Source organism: Microtus oregoni, unplaced genomic scaffold (genome assembly GCF_018167655.1).
Source record: "Microtus oregoni isolate MIOR12 unplaced genomic scaffold, Mior012 000085F_ref0000168, whole genome shotgun sequence".
In the NCBI taxonomy this organism is placed as follows: domain Eukaryota; kingdom Metazoa; phylum Chordata; class Mammalia; order Rodentia; family Cricetidae; genus Microtus; species Microtus oregoni.
The window spans coordinates 3,554,354-3,572,881 of record NW_024544551.1 but is presented as its reverse complement, the minus strand read 5'-3'; the positions used below and the strand labels follow the sequence as shown (position 1 = coordinate 3,572,881).

At 42.1% G+C, this 18,528-nt stretch overlaps 1 protein-coding gene across 1 annotated transcript; it reads right to left on the bottom strand.

The window, feature by feature from the left end:
• Nucleotides 1-13,108: 13,108 nt before the first annotated feature.
• Nucleotides 13,109-16,676, bottom strand: LOC121441940 (zinc finger protein 474-like). The gene is made up of 2 exons (XM_041643346.1): nucleotides 16,502-16,676; nucleotides 13,109-13,260 (listed from the first exon to the last, which is right to left on the bottom strand). Exons 1-2 carry the CDS (start codon nucleotides 16,674-16,676, stop codon nucleotides 13,109-13,111), a joined length of 327 nt encoding a protein of 108 aa, XP_041499280.1.
• Between the last annotated feature and the right edge of the window lie 1,852 nt (nucleotides 16,677-18,528).

Genomic DNA, 18,528 nt, shown 5'->3' with positions numbered 1-18,528 from the left:
ATTTCCTGTCTTCTGCTGTTCTCACAGGTAACTGCCATACTTAGCATACCTGCTAGCAGACACCCTAGAACCCTTTCTGCTCTCCCAATACATATGGACTTTCTTTCCTTTTTGCTAGAAGGAGTGTGGATTTTCTTTGTCTCCTTCTGAATCCAAGTACTCCTATCGTCTGAAGTGGTCTGTATTTGTACCAGTAATTGGAAAGAACAGATGTTAAAAAACGGTTTGAACAGGCATAGTAACTTAAACCAGAGCAGATAACTTTTATTCCTTATGATTCTTGTTTCTGTGACAGAAACCATTTAAAAGCAGGAAGAATACACTTTGGCTCACAGTTTCTGGAAACAGAAGTTTATTACCTCATGGTGGTTGGGGCAGCTCAGTCTGTAATAGTGGCAGACTTAGGGCATGGATTGGAGAGCACCTTGGTGGGCCAAGAACTAGAAGCAGATGTCACACCTTCAGGGCCTGACCCTGAGGAATCACTTCAGGTAGTCCCAAAGGTTCCCCAATCTCCCAAAGCAGCGCTGCTCACTGGAAACAAAGGCCCAGACACGAGCATGTGAGAGCTAGTTCAGCTTTAAGACATGACTACAGCATTAACTCTGATAACTTGCTTTAAGATGGCCTGACAGTCTCTGACCAAACTAGATGGGAGAGGATTTCCCACTGTATTTCCCTCATAGCTGTTTACTGGTCCTGTACACTAGAATTAACTAAGGCTCCTTGAGCCAAGAAGCAAGTGCAACTGGAAGATGGTCTGGAGGACTGAAGGACTGGTGAGTTAGCTTACAATAGCAGGCACTGTCTAACTGAACTGTGTTCTAGAAAACACAGCCACAAGTTAAATTGTCAAATGATCAGGAATTTCAATGTTAACAACAAAGAGACTAACAAAACCAGAGTAATTAAAGTGAAAAGAAAAGACAGCCAAGTCTGCAACTCTTGGAGGAGCCCAGGTTCCTGTAGGTTTCCTCTAGGGCTGTCTAGCTGTCTATCTTTAAGCCTACAGGACTAGCCGCCAGCAGCGCAGGACTCAAAGGGAATCCAGAGTCTGCATATTAGACATTTTTATCTGAGGGGGTTAGGGAAAAGACTCTCCCCCTCTCTCTCTGGTTGACCTTTTCTTTATTTTTCTTTTGCATTTTCTATTCTTTCTCTCATTTTTGAATGTCTTCTTTCTAACCCATTTTAACTCTGTCTTTATTCTTTCCCTTACAGCTTATTGACCCCAGCAAACTCTTTCAGGCAATATGAAAATTACAATGTGGTTACGGTGCTTTTCAAGTGAATGATTACAATGAATACAAGTAAAAAAAAAACCAGCATTTTCTATATCCATTACATGATTAAACATTTTACATATTACACATGAAAAACAATTTATCCCAACAACCCACATACATTCATACTCACACAACTTTTTATAGGTTCTCCACGTAGGCAAGCAAGCTATTCTTCTCAGGTCTTTTACTGGCAGGCTGTGTTTTGCAGTTACAAAGGACCAGTTACTTTATTACTTATCTTGACAGGTAATCTTACAAGGAATTTTAAAGGAATCCCAAGTTTAAACTTTTATATATGAAAAAGAATCAGTCTGTTTTACTTTGAATCTTTAGGGTGCATACTCACTCCTCAATAGCTTTTTTTATTAGGAGATTGAGAACAGAAATGGATATAAGGAATTAATTAATCATCACCTTTGGTCATCAACAAGTCCTAGCAAGGAAAGTGCATCAGCTAGTAATAATTGGGCTGCTTTGTTCCTGTTCCCTGACTTTAAAGAGTTCCTCATTCAACTACAAGCCATTCTAAAACTTTAGATTGTCTTGTCTTTTTCACCTCAAAGCTATTATCAAAACATCTGATTTAACCTGAAGTTATTATAAAGTTTTGATTCAGCAAAGGATGCATATCAAAATCTGTGACTGCATCTTTCAGCATTAGGATTAAAGGAATTCAAACCAGTGATATTTTGTTTATGTTTTAACAAATAAAGCTTACCTGAAGATTAGAGTGTAGAGCTAAGCCACTAGAGGCCAGAGAGTGGAGGCACACACACACCTTTAATCCCACGACTCCAGAGACAGAGGCAGAAAGATCTCTGCTAGTGCAAGACGCCCCTGGGCTACACAAGATTACAGAGCTCACACAAAGCTGATCCCAGCACTTGGGGTCCCACACCTTTTTTTTCATATATATACTCATTTTTTAATTTATTAATTATTTATTAAAGATTTCTGCCTCCTCCCCATCACAACCTCCCATTTCCCTCCCCCTCCCCCAATCAAGTCCCCCTCCCTCATCAGCCCAAAGAGCAATCAGGGTTCCCTGCCCTGTTGGAAGTCCAAGGACCACCCACCTCCATCCAGGTCTAGTAAGGTGAGCATCCAAACTGCCTAGGCTCCCACAAAGCCAGTATGTGCAGTAGGATCAAAAACCCATTGCCATTGTTCTTGAGTTCTCAGCAGTCCTTGTTGTCCGCTATGTTCAGCACCTTTAACCCTAGCACTAGGGAGGTGGAGACAGGAGTGGCATGGCTTGGCAGAAAGAGAAATATTAGGCAGGAGGAGACAAGAACTCAGTGCAATCTGCAGTTTGGAGGAGACAGTTGCAGTCTGAGGATGAAGTCTGAAGAGACAATTTGAGGACAAGATTGCTCCTTTGGTCTGAGGATTGATAGAAGTAAAAGAATTCTTTTTGGGAGCCTGACTTCTCCTGCTTCTTTCTCTGGGACTGGAGAACTCACCTGGGAGTTGCATTGCTCAAATAAACCTGTTCTTTTACCTTTTCAGTTCAGCTTGATCTGGCTTACTTTAGGGGTGGAGAAAACTATTATCACGTTATAGAAAACATATTCCTACCCCTTCCCCATCTTCATTTGTGTGTTTGAGATAGGGTCTCACATTGCAGTCTAGGAACTCACTATACAGTCCAGGTTGGCTTTGAACTAGCAATGGTTCTACAAATGCTAGCTAGAACTGTAAGAGTGTACCATGATGCCCAGGTCTACACCATTATCATGAACATTCTCTTAAAATAACTTTGCCATGTCAATGAAATAATTCGGCCAGCTGATTCTCTGAAAATAGCTTGGCAAAGATGAGCTTCTTAGATTTGCTTCAAATCAAACACCTTAATATTCAGATGATGGTGGTGCACACCTTTAATCATAGCACTTAAGAGGCAGAAGTAGATGGATCTCTATGAGTTCGAAGCCAGCCTGGTTTGTGGCATGGATTTCAGGACAGTCAGGACTGTTACACAGATAATACAGAGAAACCCCATCTCAATAAACCACCACCATCAACAAAACCAAAACCAAAACAAAACAACAAAAATCCTTTAAAAAGTGGAGAAATAGCAAAGTGTGAAGGATTGATTAGGAAAGGTGGGTGATTTTAAGTCTTTAATACAAAATATCCACCAGCCCCAGGTTCCTATGTTAAAGCTTAGGTCTCGAACTGGTGGCATTATTTTGGAAGAGTTTAGAAATTTGGGAGGTGGTACCTAGCTGGAGAAAGCATATTACTAGGGGTAAGTTCTTGGGGGTACCTCATCACTAGACACGTCTTGCCATTCTTGCTCATTTCTGGATGCCATGTTGTAGATGAGCTACTCTGTGCCACCATGCTTCTGCCTTCACTATGGACTGAAATCCCTGAAAATGAGAACTAAAATAAATTCTTCTTCCTTTGTTGTCTTGGGGACGTTTGTCATAGCAACGAGAAAAGTAACTGATACATAAAGCTGGTAGCAGAGAAGTGAGTTTATTGCTGCGGCTTTCTAATAATGTAGCTCAAGGAAGCCTTTGGAACTCAATTTAGATACAATTTGGAAGCATTTGAAGACTCAAAACAGATAAGTCCTAGCGTTCCATAAACACGGCGTCATGGGCAATCCTGATAGGAGCTCGGAGGTTGATAGGAATATGGAGTAATGATTGTTCTCATGATATGTATGATGGTTGGTAATGAGCGTCAATGTAACAGGGTTTAAGGAACTCAGTCACTTAGGAGACATGCAGTTGAACATAAAAAGAGATTCTCTTCATTGGGTGAGGTATTCATTTAATTCTCTGTTGCACTGACAAGTACCATGCCAAAAAGTAACTTGCGTAGGAAAGGATGTATTTGACTCACACATCTCAAAGTTCATCATTGAGAGAAGCCAGGATGGGAACTCAAGCAGGAGCAGAGGCAGGAGCTGTGGCTGGAAACTGCCTACTGGGTTGCTCTCCCTTGCTTGCCCAATTTGGGTTCTTATTATATAATCTAGGTCCACCTCCCATGAACAGCACACCCACAATGGGCTTAGCCCTCCTCTATCAACCACTAATCAAGAGAATGCCCCACAGATGATTCTGATGGAGGCAGTTTTCAATTGAGTTTTCCTCTTACTAGATGACTCTAGTTTGTGCCTAGTTGACATAAACTAACCAACACAGGTTAATTTAGGTGAAAAAGACGAACCATAAAAAATAATCAGCACTATTTCTTAAACTTTCCTTCTGGACTGCACAAGGAAGTGGGAAAGTTAGCAGTCTACAGTGCTCTCTGCTTCCTGACTGTGGGTGTGGTTACCAGCTACCCCAAGTTCCCTCCATCATGACACCCTTGCCCTGGTGGACTGTCCCCTCAAACTGTTGGGCAAAATTAGCCCTTCCTCTTTTAAGTTTCTCCTATCAGGGTATTTTATTATAGGAAAAGTTATAGGTAATACAACTTGTATTTTCTTCATGTCCTGTGACCTTGAGTGAATCCATATTCAAAAGAGAAGGGCTAATTGGGCAGAAGGAATTCCAAGGCAAGGCAGCTGAGTATTTGCCAAAGGGTGGTTGTTGCTGGATGTTTTTTAACTTGGTTTATAGTGAGAATTGGGAACAAATAGCAAAGTTAAAACATGGGAATAAAATGAAGTATGGCCAGGGGGAAATGCATCTAAAGTTGTAGGGATGGGTGTGGCTATTTAGGAGATTAACACCATCAAAAGGAATGGTCCAGTAAAATGGCTGATCTGGGAAAGACTTGCGTCACCGAACCTGATAATGTAGGTATAATTCCTGGGCCCCATGTGGTAGAAGGAGAAAATTGACTCCCTACTGATATTACCGGGCATGAGAATGTATCACAAGATATGCAACAACACCCACTTTAACAGTTTTATTAACAGAAGGAGAAAATGGGGTAGGGAACAGTCCTGTCTGGAAACAGCATGGTGAGAGAGAGATGGAGTGGGCATGTCCGCTTTTAAAGGCCGTCTAGCACATGTGCACAGGGGCTTATGTAGCTACCCTATACATGACCACACTTCATGTAAATTACATAGGGCTTAAAGCCCTGGGGTGGCCAGGCAGTTTGCCTGAACATTGATGGTGCACGTGTGGCCTGGAAGTGCTAACGCCTTGAGTGGCTAAGATTTTGCCTGAATGCTGACAGCGGGTGGGAGCTCTGGATGTGATGGAAAATACCACCATCTACACGTTGTCATGACCACCACACAGGTACCATGCCATGGTCAGGGGTGACTTTATTCCTGCAGTGACATGAACTAACATCTAACCACCCCAGACAGAAAACTAATGACAAACCAAAGTATGAACATCACTAAAGTTCAGTTTGGTGAACTCCTGAGCTTTATTGGGTTACTTACAGGTATATGTGCGGGTTACTACTGGAAGCAGAAATGGCCTAGCTCTCACCCCCACGTTGGTGGAAGCTCATGAGAGCTGGAAACCTGGAGCACGCTGTACACGGTATGCAGGCAGCTCAGCAGTGTGGAGAGTGGCCTTTCTAGACAGCTCAGTTTCTCTGAGGCTCTTCCATGCAACTCATCTAAACTGTCTCTCCGCAGTCCTTACAACTTAAATATGCTTGACTGCCTCTCTCTCGCTCTCTCGCGAGTGTGTGTCTCCTAGTAAATTTGGTCAGTTTCAGAGACTTCCTGAAACCATTGAATTGTTTACTTCATAAACTTAATAGGTTTCCCTGTAAGATGGAATGTTTCTCCTTCCCCTTAGAACATCTTGTTGTTTTACCTCCCTGTGAACATCCTATATCTTAAGGAGCTTCCCTCCAGGATGAAAGAGCTTAACGTAGGAGGAAACTGCTACACAATAGTCTCTCTCCTCTGTGCCCCCCCCCCCACCAGACACACAGACCAAGGGGTGGTGAGGGAGGTAATTTTAAAAGGCACTGGCACAATAGAAAAGATGCCAATTTTTTTTCTCAGGAATTGGCTAGAAAACACTCCTTATAGGCTGCATGAATAAAAGTATAAACTCATTTAAAACATGTTTCCCTGAGAAGAGAGCGCTACCACGTGTTCTCTCTACACAGAAGATACAGCAGCCATGACTGGGCAAGTGCACGTTTGTGAAATGACGCACAAGCTGAAGGCAGACTGTATGGTCCTGGTTCCTCACCTGTTCAGGATGCGAGAATTATAGTGTCATGGACACTCTCACACCCAATTCAAAAAAGGCCTGAGGATCGCAGCACTATGCTAGGGGTGGGATTCCTGTGCATAGCCCCAGACAAGACAGTAGATGAAGCTGTGAAGTCGAAATCTTTTATTGGAGACCCCAGAGTATTAGAGAGGTTAGAACTATGGGTCATCGATGGCCACAGGCAATGAGTACAGCCGTCTTCGAAGAGAGGATATATGTGCTGAGAATGTCTAGTCAGGGACAAGGCTGCACAAGCTCCTTCAGGGTTGTGTCCTGATAATACATGGTCCTCATGCCACACATTGGATTTGATAGTTGCCTTGCTGGTTTTCAGCCATGCCTTGGTATCATTTCTCCTTACCGTGCCCTCACTCCTCCCGTTTGAAATGGAAATGTGTTCTCTGTGCCATGGGTATTTTTACTGTAGATTTTTATAGAAGCTTCAGGTAATAGTTTGTCTTGAGACTCAGAAGTGACTTTGAATCTGAGCTCTTGAACAACAGAAGAATCGTTAAGACCATGCTCATTATGAGATGAGATCATGAGAGCCTTTGGGGGCCAGGGGAAGGATGTTATAATTTGAATATGAAGTTGCCCCTACAGCCTCGTTTGCTAAAACATAGTTCCCAGGTAGCTGGGCTATTTCGGGAAGTTTGGAAATGTTAGGACATTAGGACATGGGTCAAGGTGGGGGAAGCAGATTGTTAGGGGTGAGTTCTTATTCCTGTACACTTCTCACCTTCTTCTCTGCTTCCTAGGTGTGGTGATATAAACTCTGTGCCTTCTTTGCCTTAATGTTCTAATGCCCCTGAAATTACACGTCCAAATAAATCCTTTTTCTCGCATTGTTCTGTTAGATAATTAGCTCATAGCTACACGGAGTAATTCGTACAGAAGAATACTTGGAACATGGAGTATTTACATTTTCCTCCAACGAAAGCAAAGTCTGGGCAGCTGTGGAGTATACGGTTCACAGAGGGAAGAGGCTTCAAAGTTGAGAGAAACACCAAAGGTAAATTTACTGCTTGCTAATTTATCGGTCAACAAATCTGAGATCTTTGTCCACCCCTTCCCTGTCCTTCAAATTGCTTTGATGGTTCACCCACTCAGCATTTCTTGCATTTCTGGCCCAGGAGTGTTGTTTAGTCGTCTCTTAGTAGAGGGTGCACTGGAAAATTGATTTTCCCATGTGGGCTTCCACCTTATCCTGCACAGGTGCTGCATTACTTTTCTGTTGCTGCGTTACATCATCATGACCAGGACATCTTAAGAAAGAATTTATTTAGGCTCCCCGTTCCTGAGGGATAAGTTCCCACTGTGGTGGAGAAGCATGGCAGCCAGAGCAGGAAGCTGAGTGCTCACGTTTTCAAATACAAATGAGAAGCAGAGAAAGAGCCAATTGGAAGCCAGGGTTTGCTCTCACATCCCCAGCTGTTGTAATTTACAAAATGCCAGGAGAGAGAAAGACACCATGCGACAGGGCTCACATCTAGAGGGTTTTTTTTTTTTAATTGGAAAAAGGGAATGGGAAAAAGGGGGAAGGAGAGGAGGGAGACTGGCCTCTGGTGACAGGAACAGTAGAAGAAGAGGAGAGGAGAGGAAAGGAGAGAAGAGGAGAGGAGAGGAGAGGAGAGGAGAGGAGAGGAGAGGGAAGTATTTTGTCAACCTAATCAGAAAGGAACTGGAGGGGACAGAAGAGAAAGATGGGAGGTGGGCAAGACCCACTTTTTAAAAGGGAACATAGTGAATGTGCACAGGAGGTGCTCTTAGTGGCTGCAGCTGAGGAAGTATCCTGTCAGGACCCCAAGCAGGAGCCAATACAGATGCCCGAATACTAACACTAGTGACATGCTTCCTTCAGCCAGTCTCCACCTCCTAACACTTCCCAATGAGTTTCACCAACTAAGGACCAAGTTCAAATATTGGGAGAGTCAAGATATCCAGCACCCCTGAAGCCTTGGGGCTGCTTCATGGAGCCTGAGAGTCCCACAGAGGCTTTGTGGGGAGCCTGCAGAGTACACAATATCTCTGGAACTGGTGTTATGGAAAGATGTTTTGTTTTTTTTTGAAAGAGTGGTTTCATGGCACTTGAAAAGAAGATGGCGGAAAGGAGCAGCACACTGGAAAGAGAAGTGGAACCGGAAATGCAGCCTGGCAGTGACAAGTGTAGGGGGTCCGGGTCACCTCTGGGCCTGCCTCACCTCACTTCTAGGGCTTGGCCGCCTCTGCACCCACAGTGGAGCACTGTTGCCGCTTGGAGTTGCTTGCACTTCTGTGCTGCGGCGAGATCATAGGCGAGCCTGGAACTTGCACAGGTGCTCCCCGCCCACCCCCACCCCCACCCCTTTGCGCCACTGCCTCTGAGCAACAACAAGACATTCAAGATGAAGGATGGTTCATTTTCTGGAGTAAGCCTCCTTGGAAAGGTTTTCATAGCACTTGTGCCTCCATGCAGATATATGTGGTTTGTGCTCCCTTTGGAGGTCACGCTGGTGTCCCCGAGATTCCCTGCTGCAGCCAGAAACCCTGTGGATGTCCATGATGCTGGACTGATGTCTGTGCCCGGAACTGCCTCTGGTTGCTGTGGGCAAGGAAGCGTCTTTTGAAATGTTATCGGAAGACATTTAAGACTTCTGTGACAGCTTCCTTGTCTCTCTCCTCCCCCACAAAAGAAACAATTCAGACAAGGGAGGACTGAAGAGAGTCTTTAAAAACTGTGGTAAAGATGCTAAAGAAGTTCTTCACAGCTGATGACTTCTGGGGGCAGGGGAAGTACTCCATTTTCTTTAAAGGGGCCACTGGGTGTTTGACCATATTCTAGTAAGTGCATGGGTAACACAAACTGGACTTGTTATTGGTTTTTGGAGGGTGGCATAAGGGTTGGAGGGCGGATCTGGGAGATATGGGAAGAGAGTGTGATCAGGATGTATTGTCAGAAATTCTCAAATAATAAAAATATTATATAGTGGGGGAAAAGTTCAAATATCTGAACCTATGGGGCAAAGCCTTATGCTACATAAAAATTGTTTTAGAGATGACGGGATCAACATCCTCACGGGTTTGTGTAGGATAGGCTCTGCTAACGAAGAGGCATCTCAGCTACTTCCCTTTTCCACTGGAGTGTTCAGTGTTAATCAGTGACAGAACCTGCCTCTCTGGTGCCAATGTCAGTTCCGATTGTGGCCTCACTGTAGCTCATTGTGTCACCTGCACGCAGTGAAGCTTAATACCCATTTTCACCTACCCTTGTGCTTTTAGAAACAGGATGAAAAGCATCTCCAGAGAGACACCGTGGAATCATGGGTCACAGGACCTCTGATGTCATCTTCCTTTTTGCCCCAGATGATAACAGTGGGATTTAAACCATTCAAATGCAGCCTTAGTGAAAAGACAGAACCAAGTCTACCTGGACATAGAGAACAAGAGATCTCATTCTACTTTGACCTTTGAGGATATCTACTTGAATATTTTTCTAATATGATATTTTAAAAAAGAATAAAAGTGTACCATCCTGCAATACTGGATCCGAGTTTTTCCAATATTCCTGCCAATTTGGCCTCTGCTGGAAGCCCAACTGCTTTTCATTTGTGATATTTCTTCCAAGTGCAGGGAAAACCTTACTTTTTATCTCTTGCTACAGAGAGAGGGCAGGGCCAACTCTTTGTACGAGCTAGATAGCAAATCTGTACGAAAGGCAAGTGATAAGGAAAGATGGCCTGCTGCCAGGCTCGGGGAAGGACCTCTCGGGGTAGGGGAAGGAAAGGGCTAAGCTTCCTGCCTCCACACAATATGAGATTCAAACCAAATAAGTTGGTCTTAGACACAAGCAAAAATAAGAAATAGCAGAAACAGGAAAGAAAAGTAAGTCCAAGCCTGCTTTCAGGAAGCAGAAGACACTGGACTCTGATACCTTTTTATTATTCATAGCTCCAACTGTGGACAGCAGCTTCTTTTCTCTACAAAGGAACTGAGACCCCTGTTCCTCAAATCAAAGCAACATGGCAGGGAATCACCTTGAAACATCATCTGGAAATACTTGTTACAAAAATGTTATGATGTAGCTGCCTGAAGAGCCCCTATAATGGATATAAAGGATTTACGTGGTTACATATAGTAGCGATGCCCCTTACAGCAACACACTAAGTCATTTACCTTTTGGTAGGACAGACCTGTAACTTTTATGTAAATTTGATACGTAAAGAATTTAAGAATTATCAAAATATCCTGAAATCCTCCCCATGATCTCACAGAAGATTATTCAAATGAAGTTTGTACAGCACTAGGTAACAGAGTGAAGAAGGCATTGCTTTATTGTTGGTGTGTTTAATGGCATTGTAGCTCATATCAAAAACTACCTGGCTTAATGGAGAACTAAGTACCTTTACCTACTAGTTCTTCTTCAGCATGTAGGGGATGACCATGGAAACCATATCAAGGTTTGCTTTCTTGTGTCGTGAAGGCGCCAACCAATGTTAAAGAAGCAATTTTCTTTTGAGAACTTCATAGCTCCTCCACAGATGTGAACTTACCGGAGTGAGGGGCTATTTGGCAGAGATCTGGTGAGCTCATTCCTACTCATGGGGAGATTTGATAACTTGACTTCATAATGGAGCAGAACCTAAGGGTGATGTCATTACAACTGAGCTCGCTCCATGTTTAACGCCATGGAACATTTGAGGACCAGATGAGGGGAAACCATATGTGGAATCCCTACAATAAGTTTCTTGATGGCTTTTCAAGCCCATTCTCATGTCTCCTAGGATGCGATAATGCCTGGATGAGCCCTTTGTTTTCAAACAGTACAGAGACTCGCAGACTTAATTCGTCTAAATGCAGAAACAGCTGCTGGTATTTGGCTGCGCCTGTGAATCTCTTTATGCTGCTTAGCTGCAGCTCCCTTCAGAGTCGAGGCCAGAATGCTCGCTCTACCTATCCCCTCCCACTTTATTCCCTGAACATTAGCAAAACACCAAAATATCTTTCAGAAACCTCTGCGCGACCTACTTGGAAGTTTCATTTTCACCTCCATCTAAGAGAAATCTAGATTAGCAGGAGAATACCAAGTACGCCAAGATTCTTGTTTGCTTTAGTTCCTCGACACTGTGAGAGAAATGTCTCCTCTATTGGTTCATTTATATTTGCATGGATAATCATCATCTTATGGTGACGATGTTTGCCATAAACAGCAATAGGTTTGAAAGCTCAACAAATACCAAGTTTGTTTCTTTATTCGGTTGCTTAACTCAATCTCAGTGCGCTCCCAAATTAGCTGTTTAGTCTAAGTATTAGTTCTCCGATTTGTAAAATAAACACAACTCCATCTACTTGTGGGAGCTGATCTAAGATGTACATAGGCCACAGTATACAAAGCCCTCAACACAGTTCCTGGCCCCACCGTATGCTCAACTATGCCACATTCCCTCAGTTAGGTCAACAATAAAGGAGCCGTCAACTATGAGTCACTGAATGCCAACTCTTCCCCAAGATTCTTCTTTCAGAGATCTCTGGGCCTTTCAAAAAGTTCATCTGCTTCCTTTGGCAGACAGAAAAGAAAACAGGACGATTAGCACAATTACCCTACCCAACCCCAGATCATAAGTAGATGTGGGACCAAAATATTAGGTTGAATGAATTTGCCCATGAATTTTTAACTGGCCATGCTTTTAAACTCAGGAAGGCAGGGATTGCAGGAAGCCGGTGGGTCCTCCTGGTTTTGGAATTCAGCCCAATCATGAACAAAGATCCCAAGTAGAATTCTGGGAGTCTAGGCAAAGCCACACTGCCTGGGAGAGCAGAGTTTCTTGGGCAGAACACCTCTCTGGCCTCAGGCCTCCTTCTGGGAGAGCCCCGCCTGGATTAAAGCACAGTCAAGGACTCTAAAATACAAAGTTCTTTCACAATCCACTTAACGGTGCTTGGGCCTGGGTGGGGAGGCAGAGAACTTCCTGGCAGACTTTTAGAATCAACAATGAAGAACCTATAAAACCCAAAGAAGGCATAAAGAACCCTTGCTGGACCTCCGCAGGAGGAAGGAGCTAGCCTCCACCCTCTTTGACGAATTGTGTAGCCAATGTCTCCTGACACGTGATGCTGGCGCTATTGGCTAAACAGTACCTCAGCAGATGTTCTTGCTGTTAGAAACAGTGGAAGAGTTAAAGACGGTTCCTTTTATAGCCTCGGCCCCTTTAAGCTTATGTATCCTGTCAAACGACTCTAGAGGGAAAAGAAACTTCTCAATCAGTAACTCAGTGTAAAAAGATCCCTGAATCAGAAAGCAAGGGACGAGGAAGGAAATGCATTTTGCCTACAACCCAGAGTCCCCTCGAATTGCCATTTTCAGCCTCCGTTTGCAGAGCACAGGCCTCACTCTGAGGAACAACCACCTTGTTGAGGAAAGTAGAATGAGCGAAAACTGGTAACAATTTTGATGATAAGCCAGTTGCTAGTAATTCCGCCTGACAAAAGTGTGACGTGATCCCCTAAAGGCAGGACTGAACCTGGCTGCCTCTTCCCAGAGCCAGGCCTTCAGGGCTGGGCCAGCACTCAGTCAACTCTAGTTCTCCCTGCATCCTCTCCCCACCTCCCTCTTCTCCTCCCTAGGAAACCTTCCTCCCCTCTGAAGGCATTCACTCCTGTAAACTCAGTGCTGAGGAGAGGGCTTTACTTGGCGGCTTTAGGTTTACAAGATCGCTGGTGAACAATCAGACTGTCTGGCAGGAAGGTCCGCCCACAAACGTTGCAGGGAACCAATTGGCTCTGGGCACTTGTCCAAGCAGCTTCGTTTAAGGAGTCAAGATCATAGAACCCTTTGGCTGCAAAAAAAGGAAGGGAAGAAGGGAAATATCTTTTATAAAGTAGAATGGGAAGGTACAAATGTGTTAGTTTCCTTTTTAGGGAACCAATTTCTACTATTTATGGAAACCAGTCTCAGGAAATACCTCTGGACTGGCATTTGCAAGCAAATCATGTGACTCTGGCAGAAATTAATAACAGTAAATAAAGTATTGAGCATTCTCGCAGGGGTTGAAAGGAGTTAGCTGCGAACTGGAGGCTCTTTACGCTCTGGATATGAAAATGGAAAGGCAGCGTTTCTCGTTATGATATGCACTCTTCACTAACCATCAACATCTTTGCTTATCCGCTGTTATCTTGCAAATACAACGTTTGGCTTTCTTTCTGTTGGTTCTAAATAGAAGCTTACAGCGGGAAAAGAATGCATGTTTGCGTTTTCATCTTATGCAATCTTTGCTGGAAGGTTTGCAGAGCCTGAACTGACAAACTGAAAGTGAATTTACAATGAATTATACCCTAAAAAACACCGTCTCTCCGTGGTCATAAACTCAGATGTTCTTTTTGATTAATTAAAATAAAGAATTCAAACAAGTTGAGGGAAAGAAGTGTCCTTAAGAAAGCAAAAAGAGCTGAGAAATGTGTAATCATTTTTGGCGGGGTACGGAAGAGAAAAAGCATAAGGCCTTGCTTTAGAGGAACAATGTGGGCTTTAACTTTAATAAGCCTTATTTAAATAGAATGACTTTAGTACATTAAATTGACTATGTCCTAGAATCTCCCAAAATAGGCCCCGCGAATGTGGCCGGGCACTCAAAATGTACTACTTCATTAAAACACTAGGCTATGTTCATTTGATTTCTATCTTAATGGCTCACACAGCCATAACAAACCTTTCGATCCTTAGCGTGACTCCTTTTCATGGAGATTTCAAGCCCGTGCATTTTACCTTTAGATAAAACAAGTCTCGCTATTATACAGATTATAAATGTATATTTAAAGATTTGCTTTTACTCTTGTGTGTGGATGTATCTGTGTGTGGGTATGTACACATGAATACAGGTTCCTTCGGGGGTTAGAGACACCGGATGCCCTGTAGCTGGAGTTACAGGCAGCTGCGAGCTGCTAGACTTGGGTGCAGGGAAGTGAACTCAGGGCCCCTGCAAGAGCAGCATGTGCGCTTACTGGCTGAGTCATCGCTCCAGCACATCAATGTGTGTTGTGAGTGCCTTGCAAACCCTGTAAAGGATAGAGCTGACACATCACAATGCTTCTGCATAAGGCTTTGACTGCGGATTCAGTACTGCACTGAGTGTGTGGGAGAGGAAGTCGATTCTATGACCTTGAGGAGAGGGGCACCTTCAGAGATAAAAATGAAGCCAAGAGGAAAACTGTAGGCGAGTGAAATGATAGGATCTATCTACCCTTTCTCTCTGTCAACAGTGGCAAGCAGTGAGACAGCCCCTTCCAGGGAATTTCAAGCTATTCTCACTTCTAGCTATGTGATAAAAAGATCAGTAGAAGAAAATGATAAAGTTGGGAACAGTTACTTTGGATACCGTATGAGAAGTTCTAGGAAAGCAGTGAATTACATAGTCTCTCTAGAAACAAATACTATTATTTCAGTGGGAGGGTACTTTCTTTTTCCTTTTTAAAAAAAATTTATTTTAGGTGTATGGTGTTTTGCCTCCATGTATGTCTGTGTATCACACATGTTCGTGATGCCTCAGGAAGTCAGAAGAGGGTGTCAGAACACATAGAACTAGAGTTATGGGTGGTTGTGAGCAGCCATGTGGGTGAAGGGAAGAGAGCCCAGGTCCTATGTCAAGAGCAGCCGTATTCCTTACCTCTGAGCCATCTCTCGAGCCCCAAGATGCTCATTTTGAATTATTTTTCAACCTCTATACAAAGTCCCTTTTTGCTAAGGGTTGTGAATAGCTGGGTTTCAATAGCATTGAGAACTTATTATAACAATCTAGATTTCACTCTATGAAGGTCATACTCTTTTTGGATCACAAATTAAGGAGTTGCTGTGACCTAGCCAATGCCAAGCAGCCTGAGCAGTAGCTTTGGCTACATAGGGAAAATACCTGAATGATGTTTCTCTTAAAATAAAAAATAACTGTTAAGGAATGAGAAAATCAAATGAGAAAAACATTAATGATAGAAATATAATTATTGAGACAGCTTGCATGGCAAGTGTGTAAATATATTTACACATACAACATAAAACATCACATATATGATATACTATATAACATACAATGTCTATTATATAACATAAATATACATATAATTATACATATTACCATAATAGATCATTATATGTATGTACTATGGTATAATTATTGTATATTAAACTTATAGAAATATATAATATGTAAATATGTAATTATATATAAATATAGCTATTATATGCATACATATGTACATATATATAACATTTAATATCTATTATGATATATAATTGTGATGTAACTATATAAATTATACTTGCCTTGTATTTAAATTACATATAAAATAGTAAAATAGTATGTAATATATATTATTATATGTAATAATACATAACTTATATAATATAAATTTTTCCTTTTATACATTGTTCATACTCTGTTCATACTTTGGAAACACAGCACTCTGTGGCCTTCCTATGAGACAGAACAGCTCCATGTTCACTTGGGTTACACAGCACTTTATAAATTTATAAATTATTGATTGAAAAAAATCTGGACATTCCATCCAGATGTCTAGATTTCTAGTTTCATTTGCATGTATTGGAAAACACAAATATCTTGAGCTGAATTTCTTAATGACAGCAGCAGCTGCGTGAGGGCGCCTTTCATTTTTGTTCGTAGAGGAAACACTTTCTGCAGCCTTGTCACCTGACTAGTAGACCCTGTGAGTAGTTGAGTTGCGGACTCCTGCGCCATGAGGAAATCAAGACACATTTATAAATGAAAACACGGTTGTGAAGAGTCCCAAGCATCTTTAAGCGTCATGATTTTAAAAATATTATGTGTGATAATATGTAAAAATAACTCTAGGAAAACATACTAAATTTCCATGGGTCCCTCTCCCAAGGTGTTGCCAGGACATACTGTCTTTATGTCTCAGCCTCTGAAAACAAGACTGGAAGGATATTCCAGAATGTCTCTTAAAAACCCAATCCACTTTGTTTAGGACAGTAAGTGTTGCTGATTTCAGATGATAGAACTAGTAAGAAAATATGGTTAATTTTCTGATTTTTTTTTTGTAAGAACTTACCAGTAATGGCTCTAACTTCTGGTTTTTTCGGTTCTTGTCTCCTTAGTTCTTTAGACAACAAATTATTCTCATTATGCCATTTTTTCAGACACTGTGGCTCATGGATGCTAATAGATTTGGTCCCATATTCACGACCACATATGTAACAAACAACTGTTGGTGGGCGCCTTATCATTGTTGGCTGAAAATAATATAAAACCCATTAGATAAAGGATAGTTGTAGACATTTTATTTGAAAATTAATATTTTTTAATTCCAGCTAGCAAGGCTAGAGAGGTAGCTTAGTGGTTAAGAGTACTTCTTGTTCTTACAGAGGAACTAAATTCAGTTCCCAGCAAGTCGCAACTGCCTATAACTCCAGTGTATCCAACACCTTCTGGATTCCACAGGCATCTACAGGCACGCGTGCTCACACACACACACACACACACACACAAATAAAAAAATAAAACTCACTTTTAAATACTCTAGTGAATTTGACATCTTTGGCAGTAAAGACATCAAACTGTGTTGTTATGTGAGTGGATTTGAGCTTGAAAGGGAATAAAAAAAGGGCCAACCAGAAGTCTTCATATTGTATTGTCTGAAATTTCATTTTCATTGTGGTTTATAAGATGAATTGATTTTCTAACCTTTACATCTGAATTATAATGCTGGGAGATGCAAAAGGAAGTGAGCTTAGAATTCTCCTCTCAGTAACACCAGGATCTAATGTGCCAGCATAACTGAAGATGAAAGGCCCTCAGAGGACAGGTAACTTAGGCCTAAGCACATTCTCTCACGTCTACTGTAAGTACCTCCACCTCTCCTTCTGAGTCTGGAGTTAGAGTGCCTACAGGCAAGACTACTGCTCAGGTTGGCAGATACATACCCAACCTCTTAACTGTGACCTTTATTGACAGCTTGACTGGATTTGGAATCACCCAGGAGACACACCTCTGAGAATGTTTTTTTGTAGGCATTTCTACCAAGGAGGGAAGACACTCTAAATCTGGATTGTGTCTGGCATCTCATATGACAACATAAGGAGTCTCAGAGTAGGAGACGAGAGGACGTAATGAATACAAGGGTTCTCCACCAAGCCTGATGAACTTGAGTTAGATCCCTGGAACCCACATATTAGAAGGAGAGGAGCAACTCCTACAAGTTGTCCTCTGACCCTCATATACACATTGTGGTACACACACACACACACACACAAATAAATAAATAAAAGGTAGGTAAGTAAGCGTAAATAATCTCTAGAAGATGGGACATAGAGCTGTAGTGATTGGGGTTTGCCCTGCTTATTTTAGTGTTTTTTTTTTTTTTTTTTTTTTTTTTTTTTTTTTTTGGCCCAGTCTTCACTTGTTATTCCAGTTTCTCCCTTTTGGAACAGGACTTCATAGTCTGTTGTTGTATATTAGAAATTTGTGGCTTTTTTATTTTCCAAGGACACACAGTTAAGAGATTATCGAGCCTCTGGTGGACTTGACTTTCGAACAGTGTTGAAGCTGCTGTGACTGTCTGTCATAGGAAAAGTAGGAGTGGGTGTGCCAGGGGTGGGCTGACACAGCTTGAAAGTGACAACACGACACGGTCAGTATTGGGATGATAAATCTTCATGGTCACCTAGGAGACACACCCCTGGGTGTGTCATTGAAGAAGGTACCTGCAAATCCTAGCCAAAATCAACCCTCCATTAAATTGCTTCTTGTCAGATATTTGATCACAACAGGATTAGCTAATACAGATGAGAGTGGGTGAATAAATAATTCACTAAGGTTAATTTCATATAGTTTTCCAGACGTTTTTAGTAAAATTGGGCCATATCTATTGCATACTATACAGGCTTCCTTCTTTTTCATTTATTTCCTCCCAAGGATTCTCTGCAGGAGGGAAAAAAAGCAAAAACAAACAAAAATCCCAGAGGTCACAAAATAATGACCCGACATTTTTTTTAAATGATAAGAGAAAACAAAACAAAACAAAATATCCTACTATAAGACAATGTCAGTTCGAAATTTCACTCCAGTAAAAATAGTCTT

Coding starts and splice junctions, on each gene's coding strand:
- LOC121441940 (XM_041643346.1), bottom strand. CDS start 16,676: ATGATAAGGCGCCCACCAACAGTTGTTTGTTACATATGTGGTCGTGAA. Junction 13,261..16,501: donor AGAAGTTAGAGCCATTACTG/GTAAGTTCTTAC, acceptor CTTTTTTTGCAG/CCAAAGGGTTCTATGATCTT.